This window comes from Dryobates pubescens, chromosome 16 (assembly GCF_014839835.1).
Source record: "Dryobates pubescens isolate bDryPub1 chromosome 16, bDryPub1.pri, whole genome shotgun sequence".
Lineage (NCBI taxonomy): Eukaryota > Metazoa > Chordata > Aves > Piciformes > Picidae > Dryobates > Dryobates pubescens.
Window position 1 is genome coordinate 15,294,840 of NC_071627.1, and position 19,114 is coordinate 15,313,953.

The 19,114-nt window shown below is 42.6% G+C and overlaps 1 protein-coding gene across 1 annotated transcript; it reads right to left on the bottom strand.

Annotated features, from left to right (window-relative positions):
• Nucleotides 1–15,377: 15,377 nt before the first annotated feature.
• PTTG1 (PTTG1 regulator of sister chromatid separation, securin) lies at nucleotides 15,378–19,029 on the bottom strand. Its single transcript, XM_009904733.2, has 6 exons — nucleotides 18,990–19,029; nucleotides 18,117–18,218; nucleotides 17,667–17,842; nucleotides 16,734–16,827; nucleotides 15,860–16,009; nucleotides 15,378–15,510 (listed from the first exon to the last, which is right to left on the bottom strand). The coding sequence occupies exons 2-6, from the start codon at nucleotides 18,196–18,198 to the stop codon at nucleotides 15,431–15,433; spliced, it is 582 nt and encodes a 193-aa protein (XP_009903035.1). The 5' UTR covers nucleotides 18,199–18,218; nucleotides 18,990–19,029; the 3' UTR covers nucleotides 15,378–15,430.
• Between the last annotated feature and the right edge of the window lie 85 nt (nucleotides 19,030–19,114).

The window sequence follows — 19,114 nt, forward strand, 5'->3', positions numbered from 1 at the left end:
TGAAATGCTCCAAGATCTTTGTTTCAAAGGGGCCCCATTGGAAAGGGCTGAGAAATGCTGACACAGCCAGCCTGCAGGGACCTGACGCTGCCTTCCTCTTGGATATGCTTGCATCCTATTCAGGATTCTAAGTCTTGTTCCTCTTGAGCACACCAGAACCGCTTTTCAAAAGAAGAATTTGAGGTGCTGTTTAGATTCAACAGAATCACATTTAGAATATTTAGTCAAGTATGTTGACTATAACTGACTGCAGTGAGAAGTAAAGGCAATCTTTGATGCATGCACAGAATTTTAACATACGATCACTAGAGTTGCCAGTATGGACTTGGACATCCAGTCTCCGGTAATGGACTAAATACAGCTTTGAATTGTTATTTTTCTCCTTAATGAATCGCCCCAAGAAGGTCACAAGCAGTCTCTGACATATTTGAAACCTCTGTCTTGCAAGAGAGTCTCCACTGCAACCTCAGGCCCTTGTCCTGCCACCACATCAGTCCTCAAACTCCCATTCTTCCAGGGGCTCTAGCTCTGCTTGTCCAACAGCAAAACTGTTTTAAGCACGTGTGAAGTCTCATCCCTGAAGTAAATCGAGATGGAGTACAGATACTTGAAAAGCTGCAGAAGAGAGAAGATCTGAAACCTTGTTCATGAATTTAGGGAATTGGGTCAAAAATTAACTACAAAATTTATTTCACTCATGAAAACTGACTTTTTCTTTTTTTAGTTATGGGCAAAAGATAGTTTCCTCTGACCAATAAGAAGACATTAAAGTCTGCACTTTTATCACCAAAATAATTCAAATTTTCTCATTATAATTTCCCACAGAAAATAAAATCTCAACATACCACCAGATGACTATGAAATATAGCTGGTCCCAGTAATGGTCTGCCCCAAAGCAATAGTAGTTAGCCATCTTTTTCATCCACTAGCCAAAGCAAACAAACAAATCAGAGTAAGGCAAAAGAAAAACATCCCTTGGGTGAACCTGGAATGTTGTTTTTTTTAATTATTATTACTATTATTATTATCTGAAGACAAAGCACATTCATTTTGGGTACAAAATGAATTAGAGTAATTAAGCAATATGTTTAAAGGCCACAAATAAAGCTTAACTCTGAAAAATGTTAAAATATTTTTACTTTTGGCTTATTTACCCAACACTATGTGCTGCGCTCAGCTGAGCTTTGTAAATCATTGCAGTTAACTCAAAACTGCATTTTTCAGCAAGCAAACTACCCAGAAAAAAAAAAAAAGAATAAAGTATCTGCCTGTCTGCAATCAGGTTAATAGATGGAGAGATGGCAGCTGCCTTAACCTGCAGACCACAGAAACCCATCTCTGCAACCTGCTGGGTCCAACCCAGCAGGGAATTTGTTGGAAATTCCACCACAGAAACTGTAGCATTTCCTCCATCGCTCTTTTCCATACTGAAAAACAAACTTTTGGATGACTGGATAGGTTCAGTGCACATCAAGGATAAAAAATAAACAAACCACCTTTTTAAAAGTAAAGGATCAATGTGAAAGAAAATCAGGTATAGCCAGTCAACCTCGGTTGCAACCAAACACTGTACTTCCAATTATCAGTGGCATCAAGTAACTCACATCCTCTCACTGTATAAGTAGTTGTTGTTTAACTGAGTTAAGGTACAGATTTAAAAGACAAAATGAATATATCACAAATTATAATGCAAGGAAAATATCCATGAACACAATGCTACCACCACTCCTTGTTGCTGAATTGTCCCTGGATTCAGAATAAAGGAATATCAGTGCTGGAAGGACAGCAATAAAAAATTCCTACTCAGTGAAGAAAAGCATTAGAAAAAGCGCAGATTTCCTGATAGAAAACTGTTAAAAGTCACTCAAAATTTCTCATTGCTTTAGCACAAATATAACTCCAAATCATTTCAAACACCTGATCTCAATTCTGCTGCTGTTTACAAAACTTAAATCCACTGAAGCTGACAGAATTACTCTGGCTTAAAGCTGAAGGAATTGAGAAAGGATTTGGTATTTTGATCAGTCTTGAGTGTGCAATTTACCTTTCATGTATATAAAGCATACTGAATCTCAGGCAGAAGATAAACATGTAATAAATCAGCTTACAGGTTTTTTTCAGCTCTTACTCACAGTGGAATCCCCAACATTCATTTTATTTTATCTTTTTCCCCATTCTTCAGCTTTTTGTCTTTGATTTTCCTTCTTCTCTTCAATCACCACAGGTTTGCATTTCTCATTTTCTACTTCACATCACTCCGCTTTGTTGTCTACAGTGGAAAGACAGACACGCAGAAAGGCAGACAGGCAGCAGGGAGACAGATACAGCCAGTCCAAGGTAACCATCTCTGACACCCACATCCTGGAGGATCTGTGTCTCTCTCAAAAACATTTCAACTTTATAAAGGGAAGGGAATCTAAACTCATTTGCATGTGGGTTCATTCCATCTCTTCAGCTCACATGTTTATAGCTCTGGAAAGTCCCTTTCTGATTCCCTGGTTGATAAAGAGCCAGGAAGGTAACGCAACAGCAGGGAGAGGTGAGAACTGTTTTGCTGACCTTACAAGCAGGGTTTAAATCAAGCGGTCTATTCGCCTCGCTCAGAGGACCCAGCTAGGAGATTTGGGGGCTTTTTATCTTTTAGATTTCAAGGCTCAGACCATGCACATAGAGCTAAAGATTCAAGCTAGAGAAACCCCCACTCTTGCACAGGAGGAAGCTCTGGTCAGGCGTTCAATACTTCAGCTTCCTGTCTGTACACTCCGCGGTCTAATCTGGGGAAATCCTGAAAACATTATCAGATGCCTGATAAGCTCTTCAGCTTTCAAGTATATAGTGATTCAGTTTCGGTCAAAGCCTCATTCGAATACAGTTTTAAAGGCTAAATAAAAGTGAGACCCTAATGGAGAAGAGATTAGACACGTAGTCTAACATTGCCACTATCCAAAATAATATGACTGATGTTTAAAACTGGCACAACTGAATCTACTTTTCCATACCTGCATCAAGATGCTCAGTATGTGTAATTCAAAAAGGGGTGGAATTATATGCCTGGTTAATTAAATGCCTTTATCCACACCAAAAAAAATGCAGCAGAAGCAGCAGCAGGGATTTCTCACTCTATCCCTATGTTGTTCACCATTAACTTCAGAGAGATTGCTCCTGAAAGAGAGGGATCACTTGAAACTCTCATGCCCACTCATCCCACAGGCATCACCAGCAAAGCTGGCAAGTGTGGCAATCCTTGTTTTGTTCAAGGTAGACACTTGTTTACCAGGCACTAAACATATGTTTCCAAACCTATTTCACAGCCACTCATCACAGGCTAGCAGCAGGCTCTACTCTTTGATCTCGGGATTTAGCCCTTGAAGAGTAAATCCACCACCACAGCCTGAGCCCCCAACATTTTCCAGTTCAGATGGATACTGAATCAGGATCCACCCACAGGAAATTACTCCCACTGGTCTCCTTCAACTCAGTGAGGAGTTTTTCTTTGATAAACTCATTCCATCTGCAAGTCTGGAAGCAACTAGGAACATTATCCAAAGTTAGTGCAGGTTTGCAAATAGCCAGGTCTTCATCTGCTTTCCACTCTTGGAGCATAAAACATCTTTTGCTGCAGTCACCTTAAGAGTCACAAGAGAAATCAGCTCCTGCATGGACCAGTTTCTTTGGAAAAGAGGAAAACTGGGGAGATATTTACTGTTAATAATGACATTCCTTAGAGTCAGTACAAAGGCTCACATCGTCCACACTCAGGGCCAAGGCATGTAACATCTTTTGTTTGATCCCAAGATCGGGTTTACAGTTCTTCACCTAGGCTAATACAAAATAAATGTCACAAGAGCAAACGTTTCAGGCACAAAAACACTCATCACTTTAATACCTATGTTAAAATATGTAACAACAGTAATTACCACTGGAAGGCAGACCCATCGACACTTGAGTACAGATTCAGATGGGAAATAATCCAAGTTCCAAATCTGCAACTGGGATTTTGCTTTCCAGCAGCAATGAGAGACCTGGTGTTTGGCTAATAAAGCACCATGTCTGAGCTCTCAGGTGCTGCCCTGAATCAAGTCTGGGTCCAGAGAAGCAAAGGCCTCATTAAGACTTATCAATGAAGATACTTAAATGAACTTGCATGAGTCACTGCACAGAAAAAGAGGAGCAGTCATATTTCAGGCTGGGATTCAGCTGTACTTGCAGTGCTGACTAGTATAATGTTCAAAATGCATCCTGCATTTCATCCTGGTCCAGGCTTAAAAACCTCTTTGTCAAAGACATTGAACAAAATTAACCTGTTCCCTACTGACAAATACATCCTTGCTGGTTCTTTAAGTAAAGATTATTCAAGGTAGGTTCCATCATGCGCATGTTTCACAGACAGATAACTTAAAGCAGAGAGTAGTTAAACAGGAGCAAAATTGCATGGAGTGAGGATCATCACATCCCTCAGTCCTCAGCAAATCTTCCAAGAAAAACCAGAAGAGTGATCAGCAAAGCCTAAACATCTACACAGACCTTTAGAAAGGAAAGATGACATACCAGGTTCTCCACTTTGCTCTGTGAAACAAAAGCAAAGGCTACCAGGGGGAAAAGAAGAAATCGTGCACACAATGACTGATAAGGGTAGAGAAAGAAAATATACTGTGCACTGCTCTTGTCAGCTGACATTAATCAGGATGATTAGTATCATCTTAGCATCTCATCTGGAAAGTTTTGACTAACTGAATTTCTTTTTGACAGGAAGTCTAGATCTTACCCTAATTCAGTGGCTGGAATTTCTTTAGGCAATATTACATTAGGCCAAACAAGTCAATACTACACCCCTGAACACAATGCACGGTCATGCTGTGCTTTCTAAAGGCATTAAATCACAGCCCAGGTGCTGTTATCATCACCACCAGGTAGTTCCAGCTTCTCTGCTTTATTTATTTATGTTCACTGTATTCTGTAAAAAATATAAAGGGCTAACTTCCTTCTTTCACTGGGGAGGAAAGGAAGGCACTCCCAGAAGGGAGGATCTCTCCCAAGCTAGTTAAAATTTTTACGACAGTATAAAACACGGAGGCATCGGAGATAAATCAGGTCCTGCATATAAAATGTCTTTCACATAAATATAGCCTTCCAAAAGCACAGTAGACATATAATCACTTCTTCCATGATTTCATAAATCTGCCATTCCTGCTTATATCATTTCTTTGTGACAAACAGTGAGATAATACTATGAGTTATGAATTCCAAGAGGAGCTGGAGCTTGGTCCCATTGAAAACTGTGGCAAAATCCACATTACTTTTGAAGAAACTGGAACTTCTCCCTCAATACTGTTAAAACCAAATTTTCACTTGGCTTCCCATGAGAAACAAGGTCTGTGGGTCTTTTTCCATGATATAGAGCCTTATATAAATGGATATTATTTTCTACCTTTGTGCACCTAGTTGTCAGGTTTCTTTAAGCTGAATTGACTCTGAAATTTTATGAGCTCTCCCACTGATTTCTGTCTCATTGCTTTACTATCCAATACAACTGATTCAAAAGGGCTGACAGATAAAGCTAGGAAACACTTCATAAATCATGCACCTTTCACAGACCACTTTGCACATTTACAAAGGCTAAGGTCTTATCAGAAGCCAGGTGGGATTTGATTAGACAGTTTATTTTGCACTGTGATGGGCATATAAATTAGGATGAAGTACTCCCAACTCTTATGCAAACAGTGAAGAGCTATGTCTGGGTAGCAGAGGGGATGGTAGAAATGGTCCTTCTGCTTACTGCTGATGACCTATGCAGCCTCCAGAAGCCACAGAACTCTGCTCATGGACAGGGCTCACAAGAGGAAGGAACATGCCAAGACAGGAAAGCTGCAGCTCCTCTCCATGACATACTTCTCTAAACTGGGAAGCATTCCCAGTAGGAAATGCCTGCAGAGATTCACAGAGGCATTAAGCTCTCTCCCCCCACCCCCCCGAGTCTATTTGTGTATGGGTGCATGTACATGCACACATTTCTCATCTCAAAGGAAGACTTTTGCTCCATAGCTGCACAGAGGGTTTGGATGTTACCAGCATGGTCCACAACCCCTGTAGTTTTGCAAAGGGACCCCAACGACCGCAAGATTATCTGTCCTAGTGTCTTAAACCCTGCCAAAGTTATTCTACTCAAGTTTATCATTCTCTTAATTATTTCACTGCCTTTAACATCTGTGAAAGAAAGACTGTGAGAGCTGACACAACACAGTCAGTCCCCACAAAAACTACCCACAGATCTGCTGCCACACCTCAGTCCTGGCCTGCATCACCTCTGCTGCCTGGCTCCTGTCTGAGAGCTGCTGCCTGTGGTAAGCCCTGGCCTGCGTGCACCCTGTGCGTGTGACAAACATCTCTTGCTAAGATGAATGCAACGTTTCAAAGGGAAAAAAGAAACAAAATCTGCTGCTGCCCTATCAGCCAGCTGGAGAGAAAAGAAGTGATGTAAAGTAGCATCAGGCAGCACAGTACAATTTCTGTAACAAGCTTCATATATGGCTTTACTGGATGCTTTGTAGTCAGAAGTTAAAGAAAACAGGAAGGTTTCAAATGAGTTATGAAGGCAGGAAATGAGTCAGTCCTGAGCAGAAGGGACAGCAAACGGCAACCCCTTTCACTGCTTCCAGCCATGGGACATAGACCCAGACATCCAATGAGTGAATGCACCTGAAAGCAGAGAGAGCAGAGAACACCCATGGGGCTGGAACAGAGAGGAGGAGAGACCCTTCTGCACTGACCAAAACCCAAAGGATGGAAGATTTTCTCCATGCAGAGTACTGCCTTGTGACCTGTCTTCCTAGACTTTGTAGAAGCAGACCAACCACTAAGCCATTAGCTCATACCTTCCCAGGCACATTGAAGCTTCCTGCACAGTACTACTCAAGAGAAGCAGATGAGAGGAGTTCTCCAGAGTAACTCAGCTGGGATCAGGATTTCAAGTCCCCTTGAGTACCTTGAAGTTTGAACAGTGGCCTCTCACACGCTCAGATGAGTACTGTGCTATTGGAAATAGAAACACCAACACCTCCTCCTCAGTTACCATCCTACCCTGCCCACGTAAGAAGAAATTGCTCTGAAAACACTGTCATATCAGCCTCCACAGAACAAGTAGGACAAGGAACATCCTAGCAGGACTTAGGCATAAATGAGACTCTAGCTGCTTGCCTAGAAACAGATGCTTATCAGAGAATTCATCTGGAGTAAACAGAAGAGGCATAAGCCATCAGTGCTACTGCAGCTCTGCAGAATCATGGCAAGAGTTCTGAGGTATTTTGAGAACAGGTACAAGAGGTCCAGGTCCTTCTGTGTGCTTCCAGGCACACAAACTGCATCTACAAATAGAACCTGGGTTCTGAAGTCACACAGCCAGCCTTGAAAACTATAGTCTAGATATTTGACAGCATTGTCCATCACACAAAAGTGTTGCATTCCCAATTGTGGTACAAGCAAATAACAGAGAGTTCTTAAGACTGGACAGCTACACAAGCACCAGGACCCTAGACTGGTAACAAATTCACAACTTCTGAAGGTTCCTATACGGAGAAAAACAGTTAAAGAAGTATCTGTTCATCAGGTTCCTAATATGCTGGGCTCTCTTTCAAGCATACAGTTGAAGCCATTAGGACAAATAATTTTTTGCTCTCTGTGTTAATCAGAAAAATAGGATGCTAGTTCCAATTGGGAAAAAAAAAATCTAAAGAAGAAAGGACAGCACTGGCTAGAAAAGGCCTTTGCCCCTCTGCTGCTTCTGAGAATAACCGTCTGTAAAGCAGCAAACCACTGTAGCAAAAGACTTAAGAGTCACAGCATGGTCATACACACCAGCCTGGAAAACAAGCACAATACTGAAGCAGATTATAAGCCTCCTCAAGGCAATTAGAGTTGATGCAAAGCACTTCCAAATCCTTCCTAGCAGCAGAAGAAACTCTGAATAAGATATGGATAGATGGGCACAGGAGAACAAAACACTTCAGAAGAAGGTTTACTAACGCTGAAAGAAACTGCTGAGAACTTCTTATCTGGGAGAAAGGGCTGGGGAGAGTCTCAGAAGGTGGTTAAAAGCAAAATCCAGTACCTGGTTGCAACTTGAAAGTTTTGAACCTATTCCAGTAGTACAATTATTGTAGAAAAGTACTATACTGTTGGGATCTATTTCCCACAGGAACATATCCATTTGGACATGTTAGCTATCACTATTCTAGCTAGTAGGATGATAATAAATTCAAATTTACCTCACTGGGAAATGCCACAGGAATGTGCTCAAAAAAATAAGGCACTTCAATAATAGCAGCCAGGTGGGGGTTGGTCTCTTCTCCCACCAACAGAACATAGAGGACGCAGTCTCAAGCTGCGCCAGGGGAGGTTTAGGTTGGATGTTAGGAAGAAGTTCTTCACAAGAAGAGTGATTGGCCGTTGGAATGGGCTGCCCAGGGAGGTGGTGGAGTCACCATAACTGGAGGTGTTTAAGAAGAGAGTGGGTGGTGGCAATGGTTTAGTTGATTAGATGGTGTGGGGTGATAGGGTGGACTTGGTGATCTCGAAGGTCTTTTCCAACCTGGTTAATTCTAATTTAGATTTTTATACTTTTTCTCTCACACATGTTCTGCTAGGCCAGCAGACTTCTGGAACCAGTGGACATTGCATTTACAAAATTAAGTTTCATTCCTAAGTTTTACAGGCATGAAAGACAGCTTGGAATTAAAAGTAATTTTCATAAGAACGGAACACTTCGACCATGTAAAAATCCCTAAAAACAATGTGTAAGCTCCTTAACAAAATTCAGGAGATGAGACACAACAGGCTCTAATCCAAGCAAAGGATCATAGCACTGCTAAAGACAGCTCTCAAGGGTTATGCATTTTATAAGGAAGATGATAGGCAAAGGCTAGACAGTACCTAAACAGTCTTAGGAAGAAAGCTGCGTGGACAAAGCTTTCAAGCTGAAGAGGTTCAGAGCAGAGAAACTGTCACTCACTGTTTGCTGATGGATATTCTGTTTAGATGAACAGAACTTGGTGTGTATAGATGAACAGAACTTGGTGTGTATAGATGAACAGAACTTGGTGTGTGTATATATATATATCAGATGACATCAGAGAGAATTGCAACTTACTTCTTGTGCCTGGAGTTTCTGCAAGCAGCAGGTATGGAGAATAGCAGTTCTGGCTAACCAGCTTTGTTGAAAGGCTTTTGCTGTTATGCTGAATGAAATGCAAAAGGCAAGGCTCTGAACTAGTAAGTTCTGACAGCACCTTGTAATTGATTAAGGAACAAGGTGATAGGTTAGCTGAGCATGGTGTTAGTTTGTTCTTTCCTGAATCTCGCTTTGTTCACCTGGCTTACAGAAAGCTGAAGTCAAATAATAACCAATTCAAGCTTGGTTGTGTTGTGGTTTTGGTTTTTTTATATTGTAAAACTGAGTCATAGAGACTTTGTAGAAGCTACACTGGAACAACAGCCAAAGGAAATATTCCTATTGAGGAAACTACCACTGAAAGCTGATATCCCCCAGTGGGAATATCCCAGCACAGAGATTGTTTGTTGCCTGCTGTGGTCTGCCACATGCCACAGCCTGTCCCCCTCGAGCCAGATGATTCACCAGTGTGTGGAGCAGATGTTTTATCACTGCCCAACAGAAGTATTTGACCTGCTCTTCAGCCCCCAGCAGGGACCTGTTCACCACATGGACTTCTCAAACCTGCCCAAGCTGCTTCAGAAGGAAGGCTGGCCACATTATCCACCCCTCAAGCTGGTGAGCTGCATGCTGATCTGGAGAGCAGTAAGGATCTGCAGGGCTCAGCAGCTGGGATTTCCCTGCAACAGTCCCAGGGATATCCCTCGCTGCAGGGACAGGCACACCAGGTTTGTGCCTCTGTGGATAGCTAGGAGTTTACCAGAGAAGGAAGATCAGGGTGGCTTGTACTTCATGTCCCCAGGAACTCAGCTCACTGCCCTACGCTCTTACTAAGGCACAGCTCACCTTCTCTCCATCTTCTTAGGTGTACACTCACAGTGCAGGTAGAGAAAAACACCATAGGGGGTGTGCACGTTTCCAGGGATTTTTTTTGCTTAAACCCACCAATATCCAGTATCAGAGTTGAGTGCTTGCAGAAGATAAGCAGCAGCATCTTGCTTAGATACCAGAAGAAATTTGAGCAGCAGCAGTGGAGATAAAAGGGACAGTTAAATATTTCTCCATTGTTGCACAGCAAGCCCACTGTCACAGTTCATAAGAAAAGAGGTTTGTTTGGCATTTGAAGAAAGGGTCAGTCTCTGTCCTCTGGGATCAAGTATTCTTATTGCCAGATTACTGTGGTCATAGCATAACATAGCAACAGGAAACACAGGGAAGCCTTCCGAGAGCTGTGACTGCCGAGGCACAGGCAGCAGCAAAAGCACAAGGCAGAAGCTGTGCCCCTCGCAGCCTGTCCGCGCTGGTAGCTGCGCGGCAGCCGCACCGCACGGCGGGGCTGCAGCTGGCATCTCAGCGGCACAACCCTACGTCCAGAGGACCTCGGGGCAGCCGCTCGCTGGCCCCTCTTCCAGCTCTCCCGCTCCCTCTAGTGGCTCAGTTGACCGGCAAATCTCGGCTGCCAAGAGGCTCATCGTCGCCCGGCTCCTGCACACCCCTGGGTTAGGCATAGGGATACCACTTCCTACCACCTGCTCCTCTAGCCCCCTTTATCTTCCTCCTGTCGAGAGCTGTCAGCCGTATTCTCACCCTTGTCTTCACAGCACTCTCACTGAAGACCCTCCGACAGAGTTACTGAGGTCTCTGGATCACACAGTCGACCCTGGGTGATCATCCACAGCAATATGGACTCAACCTTTGGTCCTCATCCCTCAAAGCTCCCACCCCGACTTTTCCATTTTAATTCAGGGCCTGTCTCAGCCATCCACTGTTCGAAGAGCAATGCAGCAAGTTTAACACCTCTCCAGCTGACAAATCCTCTGCCTCATGCATCCTTTGTCAATGCATATATTCATGACAGTGCAGCTGTGTCCACATTTAAATTACTGCAAGAGAAGGGACCTGGCTTTCCACACAGACAGGAGTCTGGGAGAAGCAGCCTTGCCCCCAGAAAGGCAGTCAGTGCTTTTGCTCATGGAAATTGTCTGAATTGGGAGAAATGTGAGCTTTGGGCTCCAAGAAAGAGCAGAGCAGGTCCCACAGGATTGTTGCACACCCCTGTGAAGCCAAGGCTACAGTGATGTAAAAGTCAGGAGGTGCAGCATGCACACTAATTTATCAAGCATGCTTTTCTTGCATGACTGGCAAAGGTATATGCAAAAAATACATGCTTCCAGGTAGATTCCTTACAACCAGTTACTAAATGTATATGTGTACATAAACTCTGGATAAACCTCATTACAGACACATTGATCAGATCAGTGCCCATGTCTCTTGGAGCACCACTGTGGGAATAGCTAGAGGGACATTTTTGTATTTCTATACAGTATGTTAACACTAATACAAGTACAGTGAAACTAGAAGTTACAAGATTCAAGCCTTTGCTAACCCTAGAGACACCAATTGCCTCCAGGCTTCTAATGCTGTTCTTTTTACACAACAGAAGATAAAAATGCCCTTGGCTGATATACTATTCCCTGTGGTCACTGGGTAAAGGCACACTGAATTCCTTAGTGCTGACTCTTATCCTCCATTGCACATTAATGAAGCAATGAAACCCATTACAGATGCCTGCACTGTGCATGATGCACCAAAGGCAGACACCATCACACCACAGCTGTCAGGTTGCAGGAGTGAGAAGCCATAATACATGCTGTTACCATGGTGCCACCCGCTGCCAGAACATTACAAATAGGATGAATTAACTGATGTGTACTGAAGTAATTTTATTCAGGCTGCTGATGACTATTATATGAATCTCAAAGTTCTCCTTACAGAAATTGATGCAAGGATTTAAAGTGATTCTCACAGCCAGAATGCTGTCACAGAAGATGCTTTACAAGAGTGATAACCAACCAAAAAGGTACCTGCTCTGTGTACTTGGTTACAATCCAGATCCCCCCCATCATGGTATGCAATTACACTGGCCTATTAAGGCTCATTCAAACTGAAAAACAGCCACCAAGCAAGCATTAGTTTTCATCACAGCCATATACTTAAAATCCCAAATATGTCAGATCTTTGCAAGGAGCATAAACTCATCAAGCAAGGAAACCATCACAAGCAGTTTTAAGGAGGACTTCATTTGTGCAGAGTAGTGCTCAGACATTGTTTTGAATTCCAGCTGCATCCATTCCTGACACTACTTGAACAGAAAATTAAAATTTGATATAAAGCTGTGTATGTTGTAGCAATGTTAAAACAGTTCACACTACTTCTGGTGACTGAAAAGCCAGCTTAACACCTAACTGAAATGGCATGAAGCAGTGAGAAATTCCCAGCAACTAGACTCCCTGCATTCCAGAAAGCCAGCACTCCCTGGGCTGACACAGGCTAGTAACAAGATGATTTCCTTGAGTCACTGCAGGCAGGAGGCTCACTCCACAGATTGAGTTTCATCACAACTTTGTTCTGCAAGTCACAGGAACACACATTTCTGTTGAACCTCAGCCAGCTGAGTTGAAAAGTACATGAAATGAGGAAAATAAAAGCCATCTGCAACCAATGTATCTTTCTGCTAAGTGTTTACAAAATAAAGCTTTGTGAAAGCAAAACTTGGATCTGCATTAACCAGAAATCCCCATGAGAACAAAAAGTCCCAGATGAGTTACACTGCTGTAGCAAACAACTATTCCTAGTCACCACAAGTTTGGTGCTGAGAATTAACACCTCACCAAAACTGACGTTAACTTCAACATTCATCTGCTGTAGAGGCTTCTTACCTCTGGGTTTTGTCATAGATGCACCTGAAATATGCATCTGGATATCACCATTTATTTTCAATCTTTTAAACCATGGCCAACATTTCAGAAAGCAAATCAATCTTGAAATTAGCTGTAGTGGCAGTGTAAGAGTCTACTCCTGGTGTGACTCAAAGATAAAATCACTTGCTGCTTGCCCAGACAGTACCAATCTTGGATGCAAATCACCTTGCGATTGCATCGTGGTAACACTGGACTGCAGCTGGCCTATAACAATGACCCAAGGACCCAGCCATCACAAGATCATTCCTAGCTATCAGATACCCCCAGGAAGGGAAGGTGATGAGTCAATGGACTCTCCACCTGTCTCCTGATGTGTGATAAGTGGGTAGGCAGGGAGATGGAGAGGAAGGAGGTGGAGCCCACCCCACCCCCCCCTCCATCCAGACCACTGTCCAATCTCACATGAATACACAAAGACTTCCTGGGGAACGATACCTGGATACTTATGATTTCCTGGCTCCTGAATTCCTGAGGGACAATGCTCGGACACATACCTAAGGACTAAAAACTGTATAAAAGACTTGACCACTACTGGCTCAGGAGGAAGAAAAACGCGGAGGAAGAAAACCCGCAGAGAGAAAAATGCTGAAGGAGGACCATGCCGCTGAGAAGGAAGGAAGCAGACTGAACCCTCTCTCCGTGTCCTAAGTCCCGCTTGCTGCTACTCATGGAGCTGACCCACGCTGCCCAGAGGGACCTCATCTATTCTCCAGCCAAAGCCTCAGCACCCTTTCTCTACAGACCCAGGCTGCCCAGAGGGATCACATCGCATCTCCAGCCAAAGCCTCAGCACAAACCCAGCACCTCATGCAGCACCTTGCCTCCACAGACTCAAACTGTCTTGGGGTGGGTGAGGGGTGTGGTAATATAACTCCTTTCCTCTTCTCTCTCTTCTCTCTCTCCCTCTCTATCTTCTCCCTCTCCCCTTCTTATTTCCATTTTATTTATGTAATAAATAGTCTAGCTGTTGATATTTTGGCCTCGTTTGTGCCTCTCATTTCACAACACGGGAATATTCAAAAGAACTAGTCTCCTTCCCTCTCCAGACCAAGACAGGCAGTATAAAGAAAATTGATTTTTTTGCATAGTGTTGCTGAATACAGATTTATAGCCCACACAAGATTCCTAGTAACACTCCTGTTTTGGCTCAGAGATGGGCTGTAAGATGAAATACACCTTTTTGATCTCAACTGTTTCCAGATATAATCTTGAAAAACTTACCTGCTTCTTATTTAGACCGAACTTGGGCTTGTGCTGCTTGCCAGGAGCCATAGTTGACAGTATTTGTCAGATGAGACAGGAAGATCCTACAGAAAAATCTTACCATTTTAAAGGAAAAAAGTGGAGGCAAGTGAAGGCAAGGACACAGAACCTATGACTGTTGCTTTTTTGCAGACTTTGAACAGATTTAAGAATTTAAGCAAAACAAGGATACACCAGTGTGAAACTCATTGTTTGTTCTAGTTATCACCTTATGTTCTACTTTGCAGTAGCATTCATTTCCATGCAGAGAGACCAGCAGTATTTCCAAGTCTGACTCATACCCATTCCACAGTCCCCACAACTAACAAGTCCTTGGGCTTCAAGACTAAAGTCTATCAGTACCAAGAGACCCATCTGAATCATTTAATAACTTAAACATTATATAGATGCTCATCCATTTTGGTATGAAATCCTACAAGCAAGCAGGTTTTAAATACCTTGTTGCGTGTGCGTGTACACATGCAAACCAACCTTGTTTCTGGAGGTTCAAATAACAGGCTTAAACACTCAATTAAAATATTCACTGTAAGTCAACCAAAAGAATATTTACCATGATAATTTCCAGAACACAGCACTAGTGTCTCTCCAGAGAGGTCTGTACAAACACAAATTTACAACCAGTATTTCTACTGATTTAGTGACATATCCTTATGTTATCTCATAGCACATAATCTGTTGTTTTTCACACCAATGACTTATCTGTGTGGCTGCATAGCAAGCAGCCATGTGATGGCACTGTGTAACCAGTCTCAGTGTCTTGGTTACAGGCATTTATCTGCAAAATTGGGCTTGGACTGTTTTCTCCCAGCTCACTGGAACTGGTAAAGAAAAAACCCAAAAAGGAAAGATAAGATGTAATAACTGTAAATAACAATGAAATTCCTGCAGCTGCAGACTATAACTGAACTTCACTTTATTTTGAAAGAAAAATATTAGAAGGGATCAGCCAAAGCCTGAAACCTCTCTATATAATTTAATTGTTTCTCCCTATTTTGATATTCCATAAAATTCTTAGAAGTTTCAAACCAAAGACAACAAACTGGAAATAAAGAGCAGCTACTGTATAATTCATTACAGTTCAAGACACTGGCTCCTCAATTGCTTGTCAGACTCACAAAGCACTTCACCACTAAATCTTAGGTCTATTTAACACACAAGTTCAAGAGTATGTAGGTGAAATAAACCTTTATTAAAACACAAAACTACAGGAAATTTGAACTCAGTAGAAACATCAGAATATGGACTAAGTGTCATAAATTGGAGATGGCATGTCAATGATCTCATCCAAGGTAGCAAGAAAGTCAGCAGATGACTGCAGCAAGTCTGAAAGTTAGACAGAGCAAATCAGTTTCTCATGGAAAAACAATTGATGCTCTAACATAAGCTAGCCCTCAGTTGCTTAGCATAAGTCTTGTGAACTACTAAGGGAAGCATTTAGATTACACAAGCCAATTCCCACCAGTACAGTGCACGAGATTGCTCAGCAACATCACTTGAGACTACTACCTGTACTAGCAGGGTTGAACACTTAAATTAGCTTTCCTATACACCAGAAGCAGTTTCATACTGTTGTGCTACACTGATACTTAGTACAGCAGTGGAACTTTACCACTGCAGCCACTTTCCCCTCTCAGACCACTAATGAACACTATGTGTATGTGTTTCCACTTACTAGACTCCCAGGAAAACTCTTCCAGCTTCACAGGTGAAGGAACCATGTTCACACGCCTGTCATATGTCCTTTCAAATACCATGAGGGGAACACCAGACAGGTTGATGTTGCTTATTTTGTACTCTTCAGGAAGATCAAAACTCTCAAAGTCTGAGAAAGACACATTGTAGTTTAGTAACAGTGCACAGCAACAGTGGCCTGGGAAGACAAATTCTGCTACATTTAATGACATGGGAGCAAGTCCAAAACTACACAATCCAACAGTCCCCCCATGAGGTAGTTATTTGCAGCTACACCTTAGTGTATGGCATTTTATGGATAGCTAGCACTTATTAAAAGACTAGATTGCATAACATCACTGCTAATGTGAAACAGTAGCTTTGATCATTCCAATCACTATACTCAAGCACAGCACATAATCAACAAGAAAGCAGTCTTGCTGCACGCTCACTTCCACAGGAAATGGATGGTTTAAGAACACACTTTGAAGTACAGAGAATGGGCTGTGCTGAGAACAGCTTTGTGAGTTTCATATTCATATATATTATACACTCATGTGAAGTCTGTTTTTCAGTACTGCTTAAGTATTCCTTTGAACACTTGTCTACCAGTAACCATTTAAGAGGCATGGGAACTAATTTTCTGCCACCATAACAGATTCATACTAAGTATTTCTAACAGCAATGGCTGTGCTCCAGATATTTAAACCAAAACCATGATCATCTGAAAAGCAGCAATCACCCTCATCTTTAAGACAAGGCTCTGGAGAAACGCAATGCTGACATTTATGCTGCAATAGCTTAGCCAAAGTCTTAAAATGTCACTAAAAGAAAGCCCAGCTGTTTATGTGAATAGTGACACCAATAGTTCTTACCCCAAGGATCAGAAGGAAACATCTCTTCTATTTCTGGCCACTCTTCTTCAGCCACTGCATCACAGCTTTCTGATACTGCAGTCTTTTCAGTAGTCTTAAAAATAAAGTCAGATTATTTGAGCTACTGCAGTTTCCCACTGTAGTACACCTGCCTTCTAATTCTAATACATTCAACACAAGTAAGGAGATGTGAAAATGCAACAACGGAGTTTATGCAGTGCAGTACTACGTATGGCGGCAACAAATCACTGCACTCTAACATGTAGGCTCATAATATTAAACTCCTGATGCATAACACATGAACAAGACATTAATTCAGACCATTTTCTCTAGAGACTTCTTTGCTCTTAAGTACCCCCAAGCTGTTGTACTACTTGTGCCTACAGAAGCATACTAGCTTTGACTAGAATTGAGCTGTTTTTCCCTCCTTGTAGCTCATACAATGCCACGTTCTGGATTCACCATGATAATAGTGCTGATAACAGCTGTTGTGGCCACTATCGAACAGTGTTTACGCAGCATCAAGGCCTTTTCTGCTTCTCTTGACTAAGAGTGAAAGTAGGCTGCGGGGGCAGAAGTAGTTCAGGGGATACACAGCCAAGACAGCTGACCAAAGGGATACAACATTGCCATGTATCATGCTAAGCATTGAAAATCGGTGGGTAAGTTTGATAGGGCTGCCACTAAGGGACTGGCAAGGCATCACTCAGTGGTGAGAGATTTGTTCAGTTTTTCTCTGTATAATCTGGAATTTTCAACTGTTTTAATCTCAATCCATGAGGTTACTCACTTCTATACTTTCAATTCTCTCCCCCATCCTGCTGAGGAAGAAGTAAGCAAGCAGTTATGTGGTGCTTTAGCTACCTGCCAAGGTTAAATCACAACAGTAGGAACTGCATTCCCACACACTCCACAGAAATGTACTGTACTCACTTTGTTTGCAGCACATGGCTGAGGTTTCTGACTCGTCTTCTCCACCTTCATTGTGACTCCAGTTGTATTCACATTCCCAAGAGCCTTTCTGACAGAGTGAGATATGGCTGGAGAAGGGCTGATTGTCTTTTTAGGACATGGAGTATTAATTTGTGTTCTTCCAGACAAGCCCTTGGCTGAAGTAGGGGAAAGAACAAAAGCAAAATTTAGCACCACATCAGCCCTAAAGTTTGCTGCAAAACTAGTCATAAAAACCATTGTTCAGCAACATATATCAGAAGCATAAGCCTCTCTGACCAAAGTCACAGTTATTGTAATTTTTTCCATTAATCAATGAGAGAATCAATGAGATAAGTAAATAACCACAGAAAACTATCACTGCTCAAAGCAGCTAAAACAGTTTATGCACTTCACTTGATCCCTCACTGGCTTAGGGCAGCATATACGCACAAGATCCTGAAGGAAGTCTTAGCTGATTCTTAGTAGGCCCAACTTCACCATTCTCCTGATCAATAAAGATTAGTGTTGTCATCTTCAGCTGATAGGGCCCCTCTGGAAAGTCCAGAAAGAAAAAGAAGAAATAAGTCTCATTTATCCACCTGCCACAGCACACTTCATACACAAGCCCTGTTAGGCAGCACAGCAGCCATGTCCCTAGAGGAGAGAGAACAAATCCATAGTTCACATCATTGCACAACGGAATAGCTACAGACCCTTACAGTCAAGGGCATTATTAGTGTATGTGTTCAGGAAAGTAGCAAGGTCTCGGTACAAAAGGAAATCAAGTATCTTTGGTTTCGTTTGTTACTTCTTTGCAGAATTTAAAAGTTTTGTCTTCCAGGAAAGGGTATCTCTTGGCTTAGCAATCCAGTCCTCAGATCGACTTGTAGCACTTGCGCAGGTAATGGCAGTGCCAGTCATCTTTTTACCAGGTAAAGCATAAGGGAACACCCTGCACAAGTAGATCAGTTCACTCCTGGTTTTCAGCCCTATCTACGACAACAAACCAGCGCACTCTCCTACACTGTTATAAGGCGGCAGCCTCCACCCGGAGCTTATCACTACCATCACACAGGCGGGCAAGCGGTTTCTCTTTCAAGGAAGGTCAACAGAAAAAGCTGCTTCTAATTAGCATAACTTGAAGTCAGAAACTCAAGCACAAAGAGCTACAGCCACATATTTCAGCACTTCCTTTGTTTAAGTCACCTCTTGGTCACAGCTCCAGAAGCCCTCGCCTCCCACACTCAAGGACACAACTTTAAACGAGTAAGACCAGCCAGCCGCCTTCCCCAGCCCGCGACACTCACCCGGCCAAGGGCTCACCTCAAAAGCTACTGGCAGCTCCGAGCAGCACCCACAAAGAAGATGGTCAGACTCGCTCACGCAAAGGGCCAGCCGACCCACAGCTATCCCACCTTCGCAGGCAAAGCGATTGCGCACCAACCGCC